Raw genomic sequence first — 22612 nt, forward strand, 5'->3', positions numbered from 1 at the left:
TATATATATATATATATATATATATATGAAAGAATGAATAACAGTGCTTTTAAAATCTGCCAATACAAAAATAATTTCTAATGTCAGCAAACCTTCATGATATAAGCTGTTATTAGAGATAGCTTGAAACTAAAGACTGTGATTCAGGGGTTTATGGGGTTGATGATGGCTGTCCTGTCCTGTCCTCGTGTCTTTCAGATTCACGCAAACTGTCGCATCAGGAGGGTGTATTTCTCTGACCGGCTGTACTCTGAGGACGAGCTCCCCGCTGAATTTAAACTCTATTTACCAGTACAAAACAAAGCAAAGGTGAGCTTCATCATGCCTGCTCATGTGCGGAATCATATCTTTACACCGTTGTGTATTAATCTCGTGTATTTTCTCCACAGCAGTGACACAGCAGATGGGATTCCTCTCTTTCTTTTATCTACACACGTTCATATAGGATGGATTTCTAGTGGCACTGTCTTTTTGTTGTTTTTCGGATCTATGTGATTGGTTTCCATCTGCTGAATAAATATTTTATATGCACAAAGTGAACCCCGATCTTTTTCTGATTATTTTACATTTATGCGTCAAAGCGACATACAAAAGGGGAACAAAGCAATTTTCTCTAGATATCGTCACATCATATTTCATACACAACTAGATATGCTGATGTTTGAAAAGATTTATTAAACTGGAACATGAGCTGCCAAAACCGTACAGGGAAAATGTAACGTGTCTTCGGTTACAAACTTTGGCTTTCACAGGAAAAATCTGCTGGTTATTAAATCTATCTGTCAAATGTTTTGTAGAAAGGTACTTCAAATGTAATTCAAAAACTCTTCAAACAAATCTATCACACCTGATTGCAGCAGTTACAATGGAATAAAGTAAATTTACATCTTAGTATTATCATAAGCATGGTAAATTATGAGATCCAAAAAAAACAAACACGCACAAATAATGGGACCAAGCACCGCGGCAGTCGAAATGTTTTAACCAGATGCCAACAGAATAATTATTTCTGTATAATCTCTTCACAGTATATGAGAATATATATATATTTGACCAATCAGGATGCACCAAAGGTCTGGTACCAAGTTTTAAGTCAAATATTTGGCAAAATACAGCCTCACTTCTTATTTGGTGTCCATTATTTGCGGTTGGTTTGGTATATAAAAATCTCAGTATTCTCAGGAATATTCCCCTGAAAAAACAAAGTGATGAAGTTCAGAATAAAGGTCTGTTCACACACCAACAACTATAACTACATCAGTGCACTCTAAAAAATGATGGGTTGTTTCAACCCAACTTTGGGTCAAATATGGACTAACCCAACCTTTGGGTTAAATTTTTACTTTCAATTTTTAACCCAAAAGTTGGGTTAGTCCATATTTGACCCAAAGTTGGGTTGAAACAACCCATCATTTTTTAGAGTGTGTCCACGCAAACAGACCATAACGTCATCTGCCGCTTTAAATGTTTGCGCTTGTTCAAGTTAGGATGGATTCTGATAGGCTGTGATGGTTTCAACGATATCGTTCCTCTGTGAAACAGTTATATCGTTATCTAGGACATCTTACATCTTTCTTGGCCCTATTGGTGCTTGAATCCCATTAAATCCCATTTAAATAACACTGCTGGCAATTTAAATGGCACAACATAAAATTTTGGCTTTAACAATTTCCCAGATTCATGTACAATGTTGATATAATGTATTTATACGTCTCTTTTCAGAAACTAAAATTGATCAGCAAGTATTGAAATCAACATAAAAGCAGTTACATTCTTCAAATTAGCCTTTAAAAGGTTGACAAACGTCATGCATTTCTGAATAAAGTGCAAAAACTCACAGATTCAGTCAATCACACCACCAAAGCAACAGCACAAAGAATAAAAAAAAAAGATTACATTTAAATTACAGACACAAATGAGTTCCCTTCTGTAATGCATTCGGAAGAATACAAACACTTTCGATTTTGCGCCTCTTTGAATGGATCATCTTGGTATGAAAATGTCAAGCGTGAAACATTAGTGAGAAGGCATTGCAATGATGTGCTGCTTTGGCCCGGTGGTGTTAACATTAGATTGCACCTTATAAAACACACCTGCTCAAGTCTTTCGGATCACATTTGATTTGGGCTGAAGTCTGTTAAAAATCTAATATTTCCCTTCTAAATTTTTGCATTGTTTTTACATTCAACATCTCGGTTATTGCAGATATGGTTTTGTCATGCGGCGACGCCTTCCGCCGCACTCCCATAATGCAGCACGTAATAGTCGTGGACGTACATGAGCACGGCGATCGGCTGGCCGATGATCAGCGACATCCAGACGGCGGCGTTGCCGTAGTTTCCCCTCAAGAATCGGCCCACAAAATAGGCGAGCGGGATCTGAAACAGGAAAGAGAATGTGAAATGAGGAATTTTATTTGACATTCAACAAGCAATATTGAATATTTAAGACTGACCTGTGCCATCATTCCCAGAAACGCCCAGAGCCGAAACATCTTTAGAGGGACACTCACTAAATACTGGCAAAAATGACATAAAACATTATCAGGACTATTAAAGAAACAAGAAAAAAGTCTAACGTGACTGTAAATTGTAGTGTAGCAATGTAAGTGTGGAATGAAACCTCATGGAAAAATGCCGACAGGAAGAACACGGCTAACTGAGCTGCAAACTTATTTACTCCTTTCACCAACATGGGCTTATAAAAGTGTCTGAGGGGAAACAGAATGAGAAATCAATGAACAAACTACAGTATGACATGAACAGACACAACAAACTTATCTCCGAACTGATTTCTGTCGTAATATATGAACACAAAGCTCAACACTGCTGCAAAAAAAGCGCCTCTGGCACACAAATAACAGACAAATCCAATCACAAAGTGATGATAACCCCAGCTCACCGTAGGCACCACTTGTGAACAGGAATGTTCCAGTTCGACCAAAAATACGGAATCGTTTCAGAGTTCCTGCGAACAAAAAGCTCATTAATTACACTTACAGTGTGAAAACTTTTTCTCATGAAATGAGCATCCACACCAAATGCACAACAATGTTTTATCTTTTGCCGTCTGCCACTTTGAATGCTCAAACTCTTTAAAGTCAGATGGATTCTGATTGGCTGTCAATGTTTTTATCTTTCATCAGGTGGAACTAAATCACTCTGAAAGTGATTACAAATGTGGAAGCCCGTTTCTCTCACAAACGAAAAAAAAACTAATAAAACTTGTGTTTCTCACAATTCTGGTAAAAAAAAAAATTGCGAGATATAAACTCAGAATTCTGACTTTTTTTTCTCGCAATTGCAAGTTAACATCTCTCAATTTTTCAGAAATGTGAGAAACAATTCAGAATTGGGATACATATACTCAGAATTGCAAGAAAAAAGTCATAATTGCAAGAAAAAAGTCTGAAGAAAAGTTGCAATTACCTTTTTTATTTTTTATTTTGTGACTGAAACAGGCTTCCATATCTAAAGATATTGTTTCTCTGTCTAGACTAGATTTTGCTATTGTCTTACGATTTAGGACTGTTTAAATTACAATCGATAACGACTAAGATTATATAGCATCCAAACCAACGGTCGATAACGTTATGTTTATTATAAGCTCACGCTGCAGTTTTGTTGTCTGCCACTTTAAATCCGTTAACTTTTTAAAGAAGGATGGATTCTGATTGGCTGTTAATGTTTTTATTGTTTTATTGATTTCTTCTCTGTCTTTATAGTTGTAGTGTGGACTTCTCTATTCTCATAGAAGATATTTTTATAGTTATCATCCTTGGTGTAAACAGACGTTTAAATGTTAAGATACTTTAACATACTGCAGGTATTGCTAGGTGTAAATCAGCTCTGGGCGGAGGAAGCCACTCACCACCAATCGCGGTAAAACTCGCGGTCTCCGAACAGCATGAGCTCAGCTACGAAGTTCATAGAGGAGTGGAAATACCAATAGAAAAAGATGAGCCAGATGAAATGATTGGGCACCTGTAGAGGGACAGGAAGAAGGGGTGGGGCTTGTGCCATTAGACACTCTGAGGAGGAGGGGCCACAGACCCCTCTGATTGGTCAATCGTGGCATTCAGCATTTAAACGTTTTTTATAGTGCTAAACTGTATAATTCTGTTTTAATGAAATACAATAATTTACAATATTTTTTTGTCCATTTATTTTTGATTTCTATGATAACCACTGGCTGCCTCTACAGAATCCTATTCATATTGTTTAAAGGGGTCATATGATGCGATTTCAAGTTTTCCTTTCTCTTTGGAGTGTTACAAGCTCTTGGTGCATAAAGAAGATCTGTAAAGTTGCAAAGACTAAAGTCTCAAATCCAAAGAGATATTCTTTATAAAAGTTAAGACTCGTCCACGCCCCCCTAAAACGGCTCGTTCTAACACGCCCCCACATGTCTACATCACTGTGTGGGAAGATTTGCATAACGCCGCCCAAATGTTCACGTAAAGAAAGAAGGCATAACTTTTATTCTCGCTGTAGTATTGTTGCCGTCGCTGCCATGTCGTGAAGGCGCTGTGTGTTTCGTTATGAAAGTGAAACTACTTTGTTTGGTCTTCCAAAAGAGGACACGACTAGAAATCAGTGGTTAAGTTGTATTTACAACACTGTTCCAGAACACTTCAACCCAAATATTCAGATGTGTGATGCACATTTTGCGGAGGTTGAGGACTGTTTCCTGTGAGAGTAGCCTACAATGCCGTTGTCTGTTTCTATAAAGTGGGGCAGTTCCAACTTTGCAAGGACAGTCTGGCGCTTCTGACTCGCAGCCTGTAAGTAAGTTTGCGTAAAAAGACAGTACAAGTCATTATAATCAGTAATTATGTCCCCACTGGATGCAACAAATGCCTCGTTTATAATGGGTTTTAATGTTTTTGTCTCATCGCTCCGGCCGGGACACGGCATCAACAGTATGTGAGGGGCGTAACATTTTCGTCACACGCTTGAGGTATTCAGCCAATCACAACGCACTGGATAGCTGTCCAATCACAGCACACCTCGCTTTTCAGACCGATGAGCTTTGTAAAAATCAACGTGTTTCAGAAAGGCGGGGCATAGAGGAGAAACAATAATGTACAGTATGTGGAAAATAATGTGTTTTTTAAACCTTGAACCGCATAAACACATTGCATTACACCAAATACACAAAATAATGTTCTTTTTAGCAACGTCATATGACCCCTTTAATGATGACTGTACTGAGCTGATCAGCTACAGGGAAAACTGCAAGCTGCAAGCAACAGCAAGTGCCACAGTGAAAGCTATAGCAACAGCAGCCATATCAACAGCACCTGCAAAAGCTCTAGCAACAAAAGTCCATCCATGACAACAACAGCATCTGTTTGCATTGGTTTCTCCGGACACTTACAGCGAGCTTCAGCAGACGTTCAATGATTCTAGTGAAATCCATGTCCTGTTTAAAGAGACAGAGACTTTATGTTCAATCAACGCATAAAAATAAAAAATAGATAAAAACAACATGTTAAAGAAGTATTTCTGTATGCCTAACCAGTACAAAGTGTTCAAACCCTGGACAATTTAAATGCATTTTTCTGTCATCTGATTGATAGTTTATACTTTTTAGCATCTTTATACAAACGTCCACCTTCAGCTCGTGCTTCACAGGTCTTCTTGCTCTGAAATCTTTACTGATTTTTATAAAGTAAACAAGAACACCTTTTAAATTGTTAGTAACATTTCAAGACAAATACTTACTGGACTGAAGATTTACTTAGATTTACTACATCATTTATGAGAAAAATCATGTTCAAATGTGAGTCAAATATGATCATCGGGCTTTTGAGGAACGTTTATTTGTTCGTCTCTCAACCATAATTGTATTGCATTGCACATATGGTTTGATCATAACAGTAAGCATTTAAATCTCATCTTATGAGACATTACTGACAAATGTAGAGTGACAGCTGGTATTTATATTATTTTATAGTCAGTAGTCTGGCATATTTTTGCTCAGTTTGAGCTTTTGAATAAAACTGAGGTATTTTTTCTCTCCATATCCTCACTAGATCATACTATATGAGCCATAAAATCCTGATGTATCAGATGTGATACTAAACAAAAACACAGATGTGACCCTGCAGCACAAAAGCAGTTTTAAGTCACTTGGGTATATTTGTAGCAATAGCCAAAAATACATTGTATGGGGCAAAATTATAGATTTTTCTTTTATGCCAAAAATCATTAGGATATTAAGTAAAGATCATGTTCCATGAAGATATTTTGTAAATTTCCAACTGTAAATATATTAAAACTTCATTTTTGATTATTAATATGCATTGCTAAGAACTTCATTTGGACAACTTTAAAGATGATTTTCTCAATATTTAGATTTTTTTGCACCCTCAGATTCCAGATTTTCAAATAGTTGTATCTCGACCAAATATTGTCCTATCCTAACAAACCATACATAAATGGACAGCTTATTTATTCAGCTTTCACATTATGTATACATCTCAATTTCGAAAATCTGACCCTTATGACTGGTTTTATGGTCCAGGGTCACATATGCAAACTCTTTTTTTTTTTTGTATTTTGTCTAAAGGTTCAATAAACTGTTCCTTTATGAAATTGGATTTTTCAGACTATTATAGACTTTACAGTGCGATTCTACCTGAAAGGGTTTCATTGAGTTCTGAATCGTTGGAACCATCCACTATTAAAAGAAAAAAAAGAGTAATTAAAAACATCATGCCATACACACACAAATAAGCTCAATTAAAACTACTCTTTGCATACCTGCTGTATTAATCCCAGCATCAACTGCATTAAAAACACCTGCAAGAAAGAAAAACAGGTATAACATTATCAGAAAGTGCAAACTGTAAATATGAGTTTCTGCGGTCACATGTATGTATACATCTCAATTTCGAAAATCTGACCCTTATGACTGGTTTTATGGTCCAGGGTCACATATGCAAACTCTTTTTTTTTTTGTATTTTGTCTAAAGGTTCAATAAACTGTTCCTTTATGAAATTGGATTTTTCAGACTATTATAGACTTTACAGTGCGATTCTACCTGAAAGGGTTTCATTGAGTTCTGAATCGTTGGAACCATCCACTATTAAAAGAAAAAAAAGAGTAATTAAAAACATCATGCCATACACACACAAATAAGCTCAATTAAAACTACTCTTTGCATACCTGCTGTATTAATCCCAGCATCAACTGCATTAAAAACACCTGCAAGAAAGAAAAACAGGTATAACATTATCAGAAAGTGCAAACTGTAAATATGAGTTTCTGCGGTCACATGCTGTCTCTCACCATCTCAAGCAGTCGGCGCAGTAAGAAACGCTTCCGTATCCGTGGAGAGCGCGCGAAGTTCAGCTCGTAACACAGAGTTGGAACGAAAATAAAATAATAAATGTCTGTAACAAAATAATAAAATAAATTAGTTATTAATTCCATTTAAATATTTGAATTGATATTTTAATTACAAGCGAGCTGATATTCCTTATTAAACAGGTTGTGTAGTGACTGACCTCTGTGTGTGAGGTTTGCTGGATAGCTCACGTGTGTGTATCCGGTCGTGCCGTTGGCTTTGTGCACAGACGGGCCTGCGGGAGAAAATGAAACATTAACACACACTGAATTCATTCAGATATTCTCTGCCAGGAGACCAAACACAACAATCTGTGTTGCTAGGCAGTTCATAGCTCACACTTTTATTTTTTTTTAAACGATGCTGATGGTAAAGTTTGCATTAAATGTGCTGTTGTTCTTTGTCCAGCATGCATGTGGCAGTACAGCACAGCGTTAGTGCTCACGCAAACAGAAACAATGCCTCTCACATCTCAGTCTGTTTGTACAGATTCAGACAAACACTGAGAGCCCTTCACAGCAAACAACAGATGAGAAAATACAGGGTTTATGAACCGCAGGTGCTACAGGAGGACAAGCGGCAGGTATTACTGGTGCAAAATAAACAATTCAATGCAAATCAAAACAATGCATTCATACGGAGAGGGATATATTGTAATGTTAGCTCTAATGCATGCTATACATGCATTGCATACTTGCATTAGGATTTGTGCAATGATGCGTTTCACAACAGAGACTGTGTATCTAGAAGCATTTGCATTCATGCACAGAAATGCATGTGAATATTAGAATTTGCTTGATGTCCGATATGAATGCATGATGAAAATGTGAGTTTTTGGTGAGGTTGGAGTGTTACTCACAGGAGTGAGAGCGGGACAGGGTTCGGGCTTTGGCGTGTCTGATCTCTCTGCACCATTTGTTGACGTCTCTGTATGAATACAGCTTCAGGAAGAGAATGGTGAAGACACTCAACGCCAGAACACCACCCACTGAAACACAGCCACGAGACAGCATGATTACTCACACAACAATATATTTCCAACACGCCAACAAGGATTACATAAAAAAACAAACATCATTTTCTAGTTAAACCCACAACCAAATCACATGGTCACAAAGTAAAAAATGCCACTGATAGAGGTTTTGGTAGTTAATGCATGAGAAACAACGTTTTCCTGTAAGACCGAAGGTTGAAGGTGTTAGTGTGAACATCTGAACACAGGTGGAAGATGTCTGTGATACCTGGGGTTATAGAGGTCAGGCTGAGAACTGTACCGGCTGGGACAAATAACAGAGCTGAAAGATTGATGCCATGAAGGAATGATCCGGTGCCCTCTGAGATGCTGCCCTGTAAATTCAATTACATGACTATTAAAACAAACCAGCAATAAAAAGCACTTGTGCTAACAGATATACATTTAACCTGCAATAAATAATCAAATCCAGGTCTAGGTCATATTTCATCCCCACTACAAATGTATATTATAAATTTAAAATAAATAAATGTGAAAAATGTTATGTGAAATTAAAAATTATTATTAAAATGTTTTTTATATATATACATTTTAGTTTTTTTATATATATATTTGACATTTTGTTGTGTTTTTGTCCGATTTATTAGTTATATATATATATATATTTCATAGATTTTGTATTTGTATTTTATATAATATATAATAATAATAATAATCTCATTTTATATTGTAGACTTTACATTTACGTTTAATTTTAGTTAAGGTTTTAGTAATTAAGTCTTTTGTCATTTTCAGTATTTTTTTTATTATTACTATTATTTTTTGTTTTTAATATGTCTATATGCTTTTTTATTAAGTTTTAGTTTTTATTTGTACTTTATTTAGTTTTAGCTATATTTAGAATTTAACTTAAATTAAACAAAAATGAGAAATGTTGCAAAACATACTTACAAAGCTAAAATAAAATAATAAGTAAGTTTTTAATATTTAATTTTTTGTTATTGTTTATTCACAAATAACAAATATTTTATAATTTATATAATTTGTCATAATTTATTATATATATTTTTTGCATTACAGTAATGAGAATGGGATATTTTCACATAGCAATAATAAGAATTAGATAAAAATGTGCTTAACTGTCATGTGAATAATGTCACAATGCAAAGAAAACCTTAAAAGTTAAAAAGAAAAAGCTTAGTTTTATTTTTAAAAAAACATTTTTAATTTTGAGGTAAAATGTGATCTGGACATGATTTTGTCTGGATTGTGAGATTCACTCTTCGTGTATCGGTTATTTGTAATAGTGTAATCGGTTATATTTGTAAGTCCATGTCTGTAATCACACAGTTCATTCCCAGCATGCAACTCACCACGGATAGCTTTCTCTCTATGTACAAAGCTGCCATTATAAAGCCATTGGAAACTGCAAAAGCAAACAGATTAGACATGGCATATTGAAGTGAGCATGCATGGAATATTGACGTGGATTTTTATGATCTTACATTATGCATGACAGAAAGTGTAAATGTGGTGTGAAATGATGTCTTCAGCTTGAGCTGATCTGAATGAATCTACTGTCGGTCACAAAGCACACACTCATCATACCAATGATCAGGCACAGAGCCGGCCAGCTGTACGGGTCCTTCAGGAAGAGAGAGATGATCTGGATGGGGTCCACCAGAATGCCATATCTGAAGACAAGAGGAGATAATGTCATTTAGATGGTTTTCTAATGAGAAACCGCACATTTTAATGTGTTACGTAAACATTACCTTCAATTTTTCATCATACTGTATATACATATATAAATTCATGTATATAAATAAATAATTTTATGAAAATAATTTGTTGTTTTAAACCAATAATATTATGTATGCATGTATATAAATGTATGTATATATAATTCATAGAAATTTATAATATAATTTACATATTTTATTATATAATTCAGAATAATTTTTAGTACATAAAATCAATACATATATTTATAATAATAGTATAATTTTATTTATAATAAATGATACATTTATATAATAAAAATATAATAAATAATACATTTTAATATTTATAATAATTACATAGTACATTAAATCATTATATAGAGAAAGAGAAAGATTTTTTCATTGACATATATGTAGATAGATAGATGGATGGACGGACAGACGGACGGACGGACGGACAGACAGACAGACAGAGGATGATAGATAGATAGACAGACAGACGATGATAGATAGATAGACAGACAGACAGACAGACAGACAGACAGACAGACAGACAGATGATAGATAGATAGATAGATAGATAGACGCCTGCGCAATAGCGTCACACTCACACATGTCACGCGAACAGATAAAAACAACAACCGAATATGATAAAACTATTAGGTAAAGTAGAAGATAGGCATTATATAAACTTAAAAAAAATACATACTATTGTATAATACAATCGTGTTTATATTAGTCACTAAAAACGTCAGTGCCTAATTAAAAAAAAATAAAAAGACAGAAAAGCCTAAAGCTTCACACAGTGCTGCTGAAGTACTTCTCATACCAATTTGTTATCGTTGTATAGCGCTAAAATAAAAAATAGTAACAATTGTGGAATTTTTGGTTTCCACGGTATTTGTTTCTTCTTGTATTTCTACTGAAATTACAGTTAAATCAGTTCTGAGAAGGGAATGACTAATAGACCGTTAGACAGACAGACAGACAGACAGGCAGACGACAGATAGATAGATAGATAGATAGATAGATAAATATAGACAGACAGACAGATAGACAGACAGACAAACGATGCTAGATACATAGATATAGACAGACAGACAGACAGACAGACACATTATTTTCTATTATAAATAATATGTATGAATGAATAGAAATGTATGTGTATATAATTTATATGTTTTATAATATAATTTATAATAATTTTTAGTATATAAAATTATTTTATATATAAACATTATACTATTTAATATAAATAACATATGACAAATATTTAAATCTTACAATTTTACAGTTTCTAAAAACTAGCTTTTTTTAGAGCTCCATTTTATTCATACATACAAGCAAACAAATAAATAAATAAATAAATATGACTGTATTGCTATTGGTGTTTGTCATTAAAAGCCTCACTTTTGCTAACGCTAATGCTGAATAAATAGTGCATTCAACACCTGGCAGAAGCGCCCATCAAATCATTACTACAGTGTCTTTCTCCAGAGGGACGAGCCCAGCGATTAGTGCACTATATGCTGCTCAGATAGATAGATAGATAGATAAATATAGACAGACAGACAGATAGACAGACAGACAGACGATGCTAGATAGATAGATATAGACAGACAGGCAGACAGACAGACAGACAGACACATTATTTTCTATTATAAATAATATGTATGAATGAATAGAAATGTATGTGTATATAATTTATATGTTTTACAGGACAGACGATGATAGATAGATAGACAGATAGACAGACTGACGATAGATAGATAGATAGATAGATAGATAGATAGATAGATAGATAGATAGATAGATAGATAGATAGATAGATAGATAGATATAGACAGACAGACAGACAGACTGGATCCTCTGCAGTGAATGGGTGCCGTCAGAATGCGAGTCCAAGCAACGATGCACCACAAGCCGGTTGAAAATCATAAAAATATGTGACGATTCAAGTTAGTTGAGATGTTAAACGAATTGCGATACAAATGGGGGGGGGGCTGCTTTGTTTATAGCGGTAACCAAGGAAACGCTGTATCACTGCTGTTCCAAAAGCGCCACCTGCTGTTAGAGAGTGAATTTGCATCTCATTCGGCCCGTCTGCTGTTTCTGTTTCTTTCAGATTTTGTATAGTATAGTTTCACAAAGCTAAAGTCAAAATATTCTGTTTCTGCTTCAGATTTCGAAATTATATAATCTAACTTATAAAAAACTGCATGTGTGCAGCAACTTTGTCTGGATCGTGATTAAAACGCAGTGGTTTCCTCTTATTTTAAATGGAAAGAGCACAGGCAAAGCTTTAGCTTGTTTATATTTCTTGAATTTTGTATTATTTATTTTATTTGGGATTTCTTTTAAAAAGTTCAATCAGTTTCGTTTTGTTATTGGACATATTTCAATTTCACAAAGAGCTGTGCCGCATTTGTCTGAGAAATAACAAAAAGACACCATTTCATTTATAATTTGTCTCAAATCACATTTTGTTAATAAAATGGTGAGAAAATCATATTGTGAAATCAGTATTGTGAATCATATCGCATCGTGAGTTGATCAGAGTCACCCCTACTTGTAAAGCGAAAAGCTGCGTGTTTGTAAGAAACAAATCTATCTTTAAAAAGCAGGTCATATGGTATTTTAAAGTGTCCTAATATTGTGTTGGAGTCCCCTACAACAGGTTTAAATGCATCTAAGTTCAGAAAACATTGTAATTTTCTCAGAATATACATTTAATATTAGAGTCATTTGCCAATGATTTCGAAACGATTCGTTCCAAGCAAGTTCGGAGCAAACCCCTCCCTTCCATAAGCCTACTCTACTCTGATTGGTCAGCTGGCCAAGCCTGCTGTGATTGGCACAGAGAGGAGTCCTTGAGCAAGTTAGCGAGCGCTACCATTGGTGCAACAAAATAAACAGCAATTTCACAATGATTATAAAGTCTGTGCGCTACACTACATTCTTTATTATTAAACGAAGTAATTATTAGAACAACGTCAGTCTACGTTAATCGACACATTCTTAGGAAATAGTGGGTCCACAGCGAATGATCAGAAAGACTTCAGTAAGACAGTAATATCGTACTTTACCTGGAAACCTAAAGCTGCACTAGGTGTACATCACCTGTACACATCACGTATCAATCGTACTTACAGGTTGTGGTTCGGAGAGCTCGCTAGTCCAAATTAAAAAGATTAGAAGCCAACGAAGATAAAAGCCAAGATTAGAGAAGCAGTCCTCGGTAAAATGACAAGCACACACAACAAAAGGTTGGAATTGTATTTCTGTGGTATCCTTGAACACAGCGTCTTCTCCACATGATGTAAACACAGTAACTAGCGGAAGTGTTTGTGGGCAGGTCAGACTCGCGGGCAGGCGGGGATTATGCAAATGTGTTACCCAGTGACGTAGACCGGTAACAGGCAAAAGATTCAAAAATATGACGACTCGTTAAGGCGATTCAGAAACGACTCTCTCTTTTGAGAAACAATATCTTTATTTATCATGCACTTTTTTGATTAACAACTTTGCAGATTGTTTCCATTTAAGGATAGCTACGTTATAAACTGCAAAAGAGATATTTTTCAAAAACCCATATGACCTGCTCGTTAAGGCATTTAAACGTAATACCGTTGCCAAAATATGAGTCTATAATCCATAAAAAACACTTCCTCTAGTGTAAGAGTCCATCTCCTGCTGTCCTCTCACATCACACAATCCACCCACATATCTGTTTACAACTGTTTTGGCTTTTAAACGGTGCTCGATCTGTGCATATTTTTCTCCTGATTCAGACGAGACCACCTTTTCACTGGAGAAAGCAATATTATTGATAGAGGACTCATATTTTAGCCAGAAACAACAGTTCAAAGAAGAAACAAACATGATGGATTTGTTTCTTACAATCATGCAGCTTTTCACTTCACAAGACGTTAATTGCTGGACTGGAGTGGTGTGGATTATTGGACTCTCCTTCTGACGGCACCCATTCACTGCAGAGCATCCATTAATGAGCAAGTGATGTAATGCTACATTTCCCCAAATCTGTTCCCATAAAGAAACAAACTCATCTACAGGAAATATTAATTTTTAAGTGAACTACTGCTTAAAAATGTTTAGCATATGTACACTCTAAAATAGATTGTGTTGTATCCACCATAATATTGTTTTTAAATATTGTCACTAGCAGAGAGCAAAGTCTACAGCACAACAATATAGACAACCTCAGATAAAGCACTCCAGTCTGATAAACGCAGCTGTAAACACATCTGACCTTTTAGAGCAGTTTTCATGCTTTAGGCTTCTGCGCTCATATTTCAGACTCAGCTACTGAAAATGAACTTGTTCTGAATGTTACATCGGCCTTTATTTAAACTAAATTCTCTGTGATTTGGGCATTTTCTTCATTAAAAGCATAACAAAGCACCTGAAGGCTTTCATTTTTTATTAAAACACAAGGCCTGAAGACTTTGAACCACTGGTAACCTCAGAGCCGCCGTCGATAATTTACGACAGAAGAGGATTTGCTGAAAGACTTTCTCATTCCAAAGGCCATTTGATTAGATTTGCGTCGGGAAAGCTGCCAGACTCAACCCTGACCTCATTAAAAGCATATTGCTAATTGATTTAGCACATAGATCCATGCTATGGTAATTGCTTTAAGGCTGTGGGACTCCAGTTCATTTCATCACACACACACACACACACACACACACTGGTCTTTTCCACTTGCTATTGACTTGAACCCTCAAATATTTAAGCCTAAATGTAAGATTTATGTATTTGAATTGCATATAAAATGTGCATCCATTTGGATTACACAGTTCTACATAAACTAATAAACGTAACGTGGTGCATATTTGTCAGTCCTACATTAATGAAACAGGTCAGATTTCTGCACTCAAAAATCATGGCTTAGTTTATTATTAACTATTTACATCGATTCTATTGAAATAATTCTATTTTCAAAATGCATTTATTCCAAACAAGCAATATTTAATTAGTTAAGATGCAGGAGATTGAAACGAGTTGGATTTATTGATGATAAACATATAAACCTGGTTATTGTGTATTTGTGGTCTTTTCCACTTGCCATTGACTTGAACCCTCAAATATTTAAGCCTAAATGTAAGATTTATGTATTTGAATTGCATATAAAATGTGCATCCATTTGGATTACACAGTTCTACATAAACTAATAAACGTAACGTGGTGCATATTTGTCAGTCCTACATTAATGAAACAGGTCAGATTTCTGCACTCAAAAATCATGGCTTAGTTTATTATTAACTATTTACATCGATTCTATTGAAATAATTCTATTTTCAAAATGCATTTATTCCAAACAAGCAATATTTAATTAGTTAAGATGCAGGAGATTGAAACGAGTTGGATTTATTGATGATAAACATATAAACCTGGTTATTGTGTATTTGAAACTCATTCAGTTTATAAGTACTATTACAGAAGAGAAATCTGACCTGTTTCATTTATGCATGAATCACATTAAATTTATTAGTTTATGTTAAAACTGTGTAGTGCACATGGATGGAAATTTTGTAGCAATTAAAATATATACAGACCTTTGATTTTTAAGATTAAAATAATAATAATAATAATGTTTTATTTAATTTTTAATTCTTTAATGAGTGAAATTACTATAAGACTACTATAAAAGACCCATGAAACAAAAGTACAACATAAAATTAAATGAAAAAAATCACACACACACACACACACACATACAGTATATATACAGTATATATATATAAATAAATGATTTATTATTTGTTATTCTACATAAATACTGTAAAAAAAATTATTTTCAAAGTTGTAACCTGTAAAAATTATTTGAGTACATATACATTTAACAAGAAAATACAATTTTACTTTAAAATTTCATGTTCATTTCAATGGGCTACTTGCCATTTCTTTGCAATTGTTTGTGAAATTTACTAGCAATCTCCGAGTTAAAATTGTTTCTACACCAAATTTTTTTTACTGTACATAAATACAAGCAATTTGATCGTGTAGAGAGACCAAGATTTCCATGGTAGCAGCAACCTGATTGGTGGATGATTTCAGCAATTAAACAATTAAAAAAAAGAAAAGACACTGAAATAACACTGACTTTCCATATAAAATACTGTCACTTTAAAATCTCCAAGCTCTGTTTTGAAAGGTTTATTGACTATTATTAAAAATGTCTTTCTCTATGGAGAAACTAATGAGAGTTTGACTTTCAGGACCCCGCTGTTGCTCTCCATCTATTTCCTCCAGCCGAAATCACTTTCTACTGGACTTTCATAATTATCCATCAATGGATTCAAAGCATTTGAGGATATTCCATGGGAATATGGTACAAAAAATTAAACGGAGTAAAAGCTAAATCCCATAGAGAGCGTCAATGCGATGGCGTTTCAAAGCGAGGATTAATATTGGTTTCAGAACTGTGATTTGCTTTCCATGGCTTTGAAGATGCTGCTCCAGTTTCTCGGCGGTTCAGGGAGAAATAGATGTTTATTTTTAGAGGACGGGTGACATTTCTGAGCGTTCATTAAAGCAATCCCAGGAAGTGTTTGACTTTTCATTACAGCAGAGAAGAGAAGCTCTAAGACTTTGCCGATCGCTCTGACAGACAGAGATTGACTTGAAGGACGGTTTGTCTTTTGACTGACATATCATCATAAGTGGCGTCCCTGTAGCATTAGCGTATACATCCTCAGAATATTAACTGTCAGAGTCATTGACACTGTATTTATAGCCTGCCGATGGAGCTGGCAGGATCTGTTAGTGGGTCAAAGGTCACTCTAGGACAGCCAAAGGGTTTCAGCAAGACACTTTCCAATCTCCTGTGAGATTTATTTTATGCAGCTGCTATTATGGTATATATATATATATATGTATATATATATTATGGTATCTTATGATATTACCAGGGTATAGGTCCAATAAACAGTGTTGTAGTGTTGTTAACTAAAACTAAAAGTATTACAAATCTTTTTTGGTAAATAAAATAAAGTTGAAATAAAATAAAATACAAATATTAGATTAAAAACTTAAACAAACAAAAAACCTTATAACTTAAAAAGCTGCCTTTGCAACTATCCGGAATAAATAAGTTAAGGTTGAAGTACTAAAAATACTAAATTACTAAATAATAATTTTTGGTAATTGAAATAAAGCTGAAATATAATAAAAACAAATAATAGATGACAATTTTTAACTTAAAACAACAACAAAAAAGTAACAAGTTACCTTGGAAAAGTAACTGAAATAAGTTTGGGTTGAAGCTAAAACTATTCAAAACCCTTTTCAGTCACTGAAATGAAAGAAATAATGTCAAAAATGAACTAAAATAAAATAAATATTAGATGAAAAACGTTTAAGTTCACAACCACTAAGTTTAAGTTGAGTACTAAAATGACTAATATTACTAATAACATTTTTATTTCAACTAATATTGAAATAAAAACACATTAAAACTAAATAGAAACATTTAAAAAAAAGGCAAAATCACATAACAAAATTACTAAAACTTAATCTAAAACTAAAATTTAAAATATTAAAATAAAAGCTAATTCAAAATATTAACAATATTTTAATATTATATAGGTCTAATTAATACTAAAATCAAGCTGAAATCAAATAAAACATACATTTTAGATGAAAAACTTAAACCTAAAAAAAACAAAAATGTTGCTTTGGCAACTACCTGAAATTAATAAGTTTAAGTTTAAAGTACTGAAATGACTACAAGTGAAATACAAATAAATTAAAGTGAAATACAACTAATAAAATAATGTTTAACAAAACAACAAACTAAAATTAAAATATCTATAACATTATATTATATAAATAGCACTAAAATAACACTGCCGATAAAACAAGTTATGCATGGTCATTTTTGTTAGTATTTTTGAGTCTGAACTCTCTTTGACACTTAACACGAAATGAATGCATTAAACCTCCAACAGCGACTAGAAAATTACGCCTTGCTGTTGCTTCTTTTGAGAGGACAAACAAACAGACAGCGAGAGAGAGAGAGAGAGAGAGCAAGCGAGCGGAGGAATAAACACCCTCTGGGTTGAATTGTACGGTTTAATGTGGGAACTCATGTGAATCGAGGCTGTCACAACAACCTGAGTTAAACTTCAGTCACTTCTCTCTGTTTCCACTGCAGAAATCTTACTCTGTAACTAATACGTCTGGCATTGTGTCATATGATTATACGAGACCGGAGCCAAGGATAAAGGTCAAATTCTTACTCGATTCAATCCTATTTTGTTCACAATAGCCCAGAATGAACCTGACGTGTATGACCGCGATGAAGGGCAAACATAGTCTTTTTGATCATTCAGGCAAATGCATGATGAATTACTAGATGGTTCCATCTAGATTTCATTTCTGTTGTTCTAGAGCATCTGAGGACAAACACAGGGAAAGATTCCAGCAGAAGAGAGAACAAAAATAACCAGTGTGCTAAGACCGAAGCCATTCAAAGGTTCAAGGCCAACTGAGTGTCAGTATTTATGTTCAGGTAACAGCGAGGGCCTAAACATAGCACTGGCACAGTCATCTTACAATACCGATACACTTTGAAAAGTCTTACTTTTACATGCTTTTTCAAACCAAACTGATGGTTTTCGTGGAATAATGGCTTGAATGTGGGTTCTTCATGGCAACAGATTTGGAGAAATGTAGCATTGCGTCACTTGCTCACCAATGGATCCTCTGCAGTGAATGGGTGCCGTCAGAATCCACACCACTCCAGTCCATCAGTTAACATCTTGTGAAGTGAAAAAGCTGCATGTTTGTAAGAAACAAATCCATCAAGATATTTTTTACTTTCTTCGGGCTAAAATATGAGTCCTATCCGTAATATTACTTTCTCCAGTGAAACTCGTCCGAATCAGGAGAGAAATATGCACAGATCAAGCACTGTTCACAAGTTAAAATGACTTATTAAACATGCAGCTTTTGACTAAACAAGATGTTAATTGATGGCGTGGATTACTTGTGGATTATTGTGATGTTTTTATCAGCTGTTTGGACTCTTATTCTGACGGCACCCATTCACTGCAGAGCATCCATTGGTGAGCAAGTGATGTAATGCTACATTTTTCCAAATCTGTTATCATCTAGAGAAAACATGGATATTTTATGGACATGTAATATTGGACATTACATGTTCTGGAGACTCACCAGCATGACCACACACCAGTTGAGGATTCCTCTGTAGTTGCTGTAGCCGCTACTGGAGCTGAGCAGCGACTCCTGCAGCTTATGGCAGCTGAAGAGACAGACAAAATGAGTCAAGCATGCTTTTTACCAATAAGTTGTGCATATGTATTTCTGGTCTGATATAACAGATATTAAAGGCTTCAGACTACAGCCCAGAAAAGTATTTGGACACTTAAAATGTCTGAATGCCATAGCAAGAAATAACATATCAACCAAGTGTCATAAAGAAATTCCAAGAAAAGATCCTGCAGCATTTGAGTGCATTTACACTCAATATGTCGCTATCTGATGCAATGACATTCAGACATCATAGCATCCCTGACACTGAGTTTATACTGTAAGACACTGATTGAGAACAAGTAAATGTTGAAATGGGTGACGAAATGCCAGAGTTTGAGCAATCTCACTCTGTGTTTGAGTGTATGAGGAGTGATTGATAAAGGTTATTAAAGATTGAGGCCATGTTGATCTTATCGGTTTTATCAGTGATTTCACTTGACAACAGCTCATTACCAGGAGTGGCTCAACCTTCACACCTTTACCTGAAGAGATCTACATCAGTGTTGTTAACGTTAACTAAAACGATTAAAATAGTTCTCGCTACTTCTAAAAGCTGAAATAAATATAAATATTCATATTAAAGAAAAACCTTAAAGTTAAAAGATTAGAAATGTTGACAACTAAATGAAATTAAAGTACTAAAATTATTCAACTTAAAATTCTATAAATTAAAAATATTAATATTAAGTGAAAAATATTAAAAGAATTAGAAAGAAGTATCAAAATTAGAAGTTGAAGTACCAAAATTATTAAACCTAAAAAATATATATATTTATACATTAAAATTAATTAAAATATAAAAACAAATAAAATGACAAATGACTAAAACTTAAACTCAAATTACAATAAAAGCTAAAAGTATAAATATAAAAGCTAATTCAAAATAATAATAAAAACTATAACACTACACCTCTTGTGTACTTTTATATACAGTATACTGCAAATGTGAAGATTAATGTGCATTGTACAGTATATATTACACAGGAACAGTGTGCTAGTTGTTCTGAACGTGTCTGTTATGGTTTTTGTGAATGTCATTTAAAACCTAACTGAGTTTGACACATGCACGGAAAGGAGAACCAGCATTACACAAGTTCTTTCACTTCCATTCTCGGTTTAGGAGGCTTGAGGAAGAATCATGATTAGCCTTCAGTGCTTTTAACACAACGGTCACAGCTTCAATCCCAAGCAGACCAGAGTGAGCCATCAACTGAAGTGAAATACTGTATGTGACTGACTGCTGCTGGAGTTATGATACTGTGATTACTCCATGTGCGCGCTTGCACCATTTCGCAGTCCTGACCTCCATAAACCTTCCTGCAAATCTTCAGTGTGCATATGAAGGGGGAAGTCGTGGCCTAATGGTTAGAGAGTTAGGTAACCTCCCAAAGGTTGCGGGTTTTGTATGTGACTGACTGCTGCTGGAGTTATGATACTGTGATTACTCCATGTGCGCGCTTGCACCATTTCGCAGTCCTGACCTCCATAAACCTTCCTGCAAATCTTCAGTGTGCATATGAAGGGGGAAGTCGTGGCCTAATGGTTAGAGAGTTAGGTAACCTCCCAAAGGTTGCGGGTTTGAGTCTCGTACCAGCAGGGATTGTGGGTGGGGGGAGTGAATGTACAGCACTCTCTTCCACCTTCAATACCTCGACTGAGGTGCCCTTGAGCAAGGCAATGAACCCCTAACTGCTCCCCGGGTGCCGCAGCATAAATGGCTGCTCACTGCTCCGGGTGTGTGTTCACTGCTGTGTGTGTGCACTTTGGATGGGTTAAATGCAGAGCACTAATTCTGAGTATGGGTCACCTTGGCCACATGTCACTTCACTTTACATTTTCACTTCCAAGGTACAGAGCATTAATTAAACTTATAGTTAGTGACTACCAAATGCTGAATGTATTAGTAACTGAATATGTGCATACAGAAAATGTTTAACAAAACTGAAATCCATATGTTTGTCATTGGTTACAACTAGAAAATCAGCAAATATGCATGGATGTATAAGAATTTTATATCACTATATGATCATTTGCAACCAGGCAAGCTTCTTTCTGTCAGATATTTTGCTTTAAAAGTGCACTTGTGCTGTCTTTTAAATAAATGCACTTGCTTTGGTATGGTTATGGTGTTACTATTATGGTACATTATGAAATTACATGTCCAATAAACAGTGTTGTTATTGTTAACTAAAACTATTAAAAGTAGTTTTCGGTAATTTAAATAAAGCTGAAATAAAAATGAAAAACTTAAACTTGAAAAAAGAAGCTTTTAAAAAAACTTTTTAGAATTAAAAGGTTGCCTCGGAAAATAACTGAAATAAATCAAAGCTGAAGCACAAAAACTACTAAAATGAAACTGAAATATAAAAAGCTACATAAAAATAAGTATAAAATATAATAAATTTCACCTAACAGGTGAATAAAAATACTACATTAAATAGCACTGCCAATATGCCTCTGCATTTGTACAGTATATTATTACTGTTACAGTGTTAATATTATAGTACATTATGAAATTACCAGGGTACATGTCTAATAAAGTGATGTTATTGTTAACTAAAACTATCAAAAAAATAGTTTTCGTTAACTGAAATAAAGCTGAAATAAAAGAAAGTATACCAGATGAAAAATTAATTTAAAATATATATTAAAATAAATAAAGATCAATAGAAATAATAATACAATGAAATATAACATTGCACATAACAAAATGACTAAAACTTAAACTGAAATTAAAATGATAACTGAACATAATATTGCATAAATAATAGTCAAATAAAATGGCATAGGCCTACATCCCTGCACATGTGTCAGTGTTACAGTATACAAGCATCATTCTCGCTATCTGTCTAGATTCTAGCTGTGGAGAGAGAGACATCTGCTCATGTATCAAGTCAGAAACATTATAGTTGAATAACACATTTGACCTGAAGGCGTCGTCGCCAGCATCGCTGTGATTTGTTTTGCCAACAGTTTGTCATAAAACGCATTTGCTCTCATGCAATGATCGGCGTTTATACTTATAAAGAACTTTGTGTTTCGTTGGTGATACAATTATAGGCTATATATCATATGTACACTCTAAAAAATGTTGGGTTAAATACAACCCAGTGCTGGGTAAAATAGGGACAAACCCAGCAATTGGGCTGTTTTGACCCAGCGGTTAAATGTTAAACACAACCTTCTAGGTAGTAACCCAACCTCTGGGCCAAAAGAACCCGATTGCTGGGTTTCTCCCTATTTTACCCAGCACTGGGTTGT

The 22612-nt window shown here is 34.6% G+C and overlaps 2 protein-coding genes across 3 annotated transcripts in view; one reads left to right on the plus strand and one right to left on the minus strand.

Moving 5' to 3' along the window:
• LOC107557466 (cilia- and flagella-associated protein 20-like) overlaps window positions 1-540 on the plus strand; it is a 7220-nt gene extending 6680 nt beyond the window's left edge. The window contains exons 4-5 of one of the 2 annotated variants that reach the window (XM_016240891.1): window positions 199-309; window positions 390-540. In XM_016240891.1, coding sequence (XP_016096377.1) covers window positions 199-309; window positions 390-395 — 117 coding nt within the window. In that variant the 3' untranslated portion in view covers window positions 396-540. The remainder of the gene's footprint in view (window positions 1-198; window positions 310-389) is intronic. The other variant, XM_016240892.1, reaches the window with a different exon arrangement.
• An 846-nt stretch (window positions 541-1386) lies between these two features.
• Window positions 1387-22310, minus strand: LOC107557468 (diacylglycerol O-acyltransferase 1-like; the record flags this gene model as incomplete). Its single annotated transcript, XM_016240894.1, has 17 exons — window positions 1387-2378; window positions 2456-2518; window positions 2623-2710; window positions 2902-2967; window positions 3871-3983; window positions 5380-5424; window positions 7049-7090; window positions 7174-7212; window positions 7297-7400; window positions 7515-7589; window positions 8214-8342; window positions 8596-8701; window positions 9701-9753; window positions 9936-10025; window positions 17433-17465; window positions 19249-19340; window positions 22279-22310. Coding segments are annotated over 17 exons (1332 nt in total), but the record flags the coding sequence as incomplete, so codon positions are not given.
• Between the last annotated feature and the right edge of the window lie 302 nt (window positions 22311-22612).

Source organism: Sinocyclocheilus grahami, unplaced genomic scaffold, assembly GCF_001515645.1.
Source record: "Sinocyclocheilus grahami isolate Dianchi unplaced genomic scaffold, SAMN03320097.WGS_v1.1 scaffold603.1, whole genome shotgun sequence".
In the NCBI taxonomy this organism is placed as follows: Eukaryota; Metazoa; Chordata; class Actinopteri; order Cypriniformes; family Cyprinidae; genus Sinocyclocheilus; species Sinocyclocheilus grahami.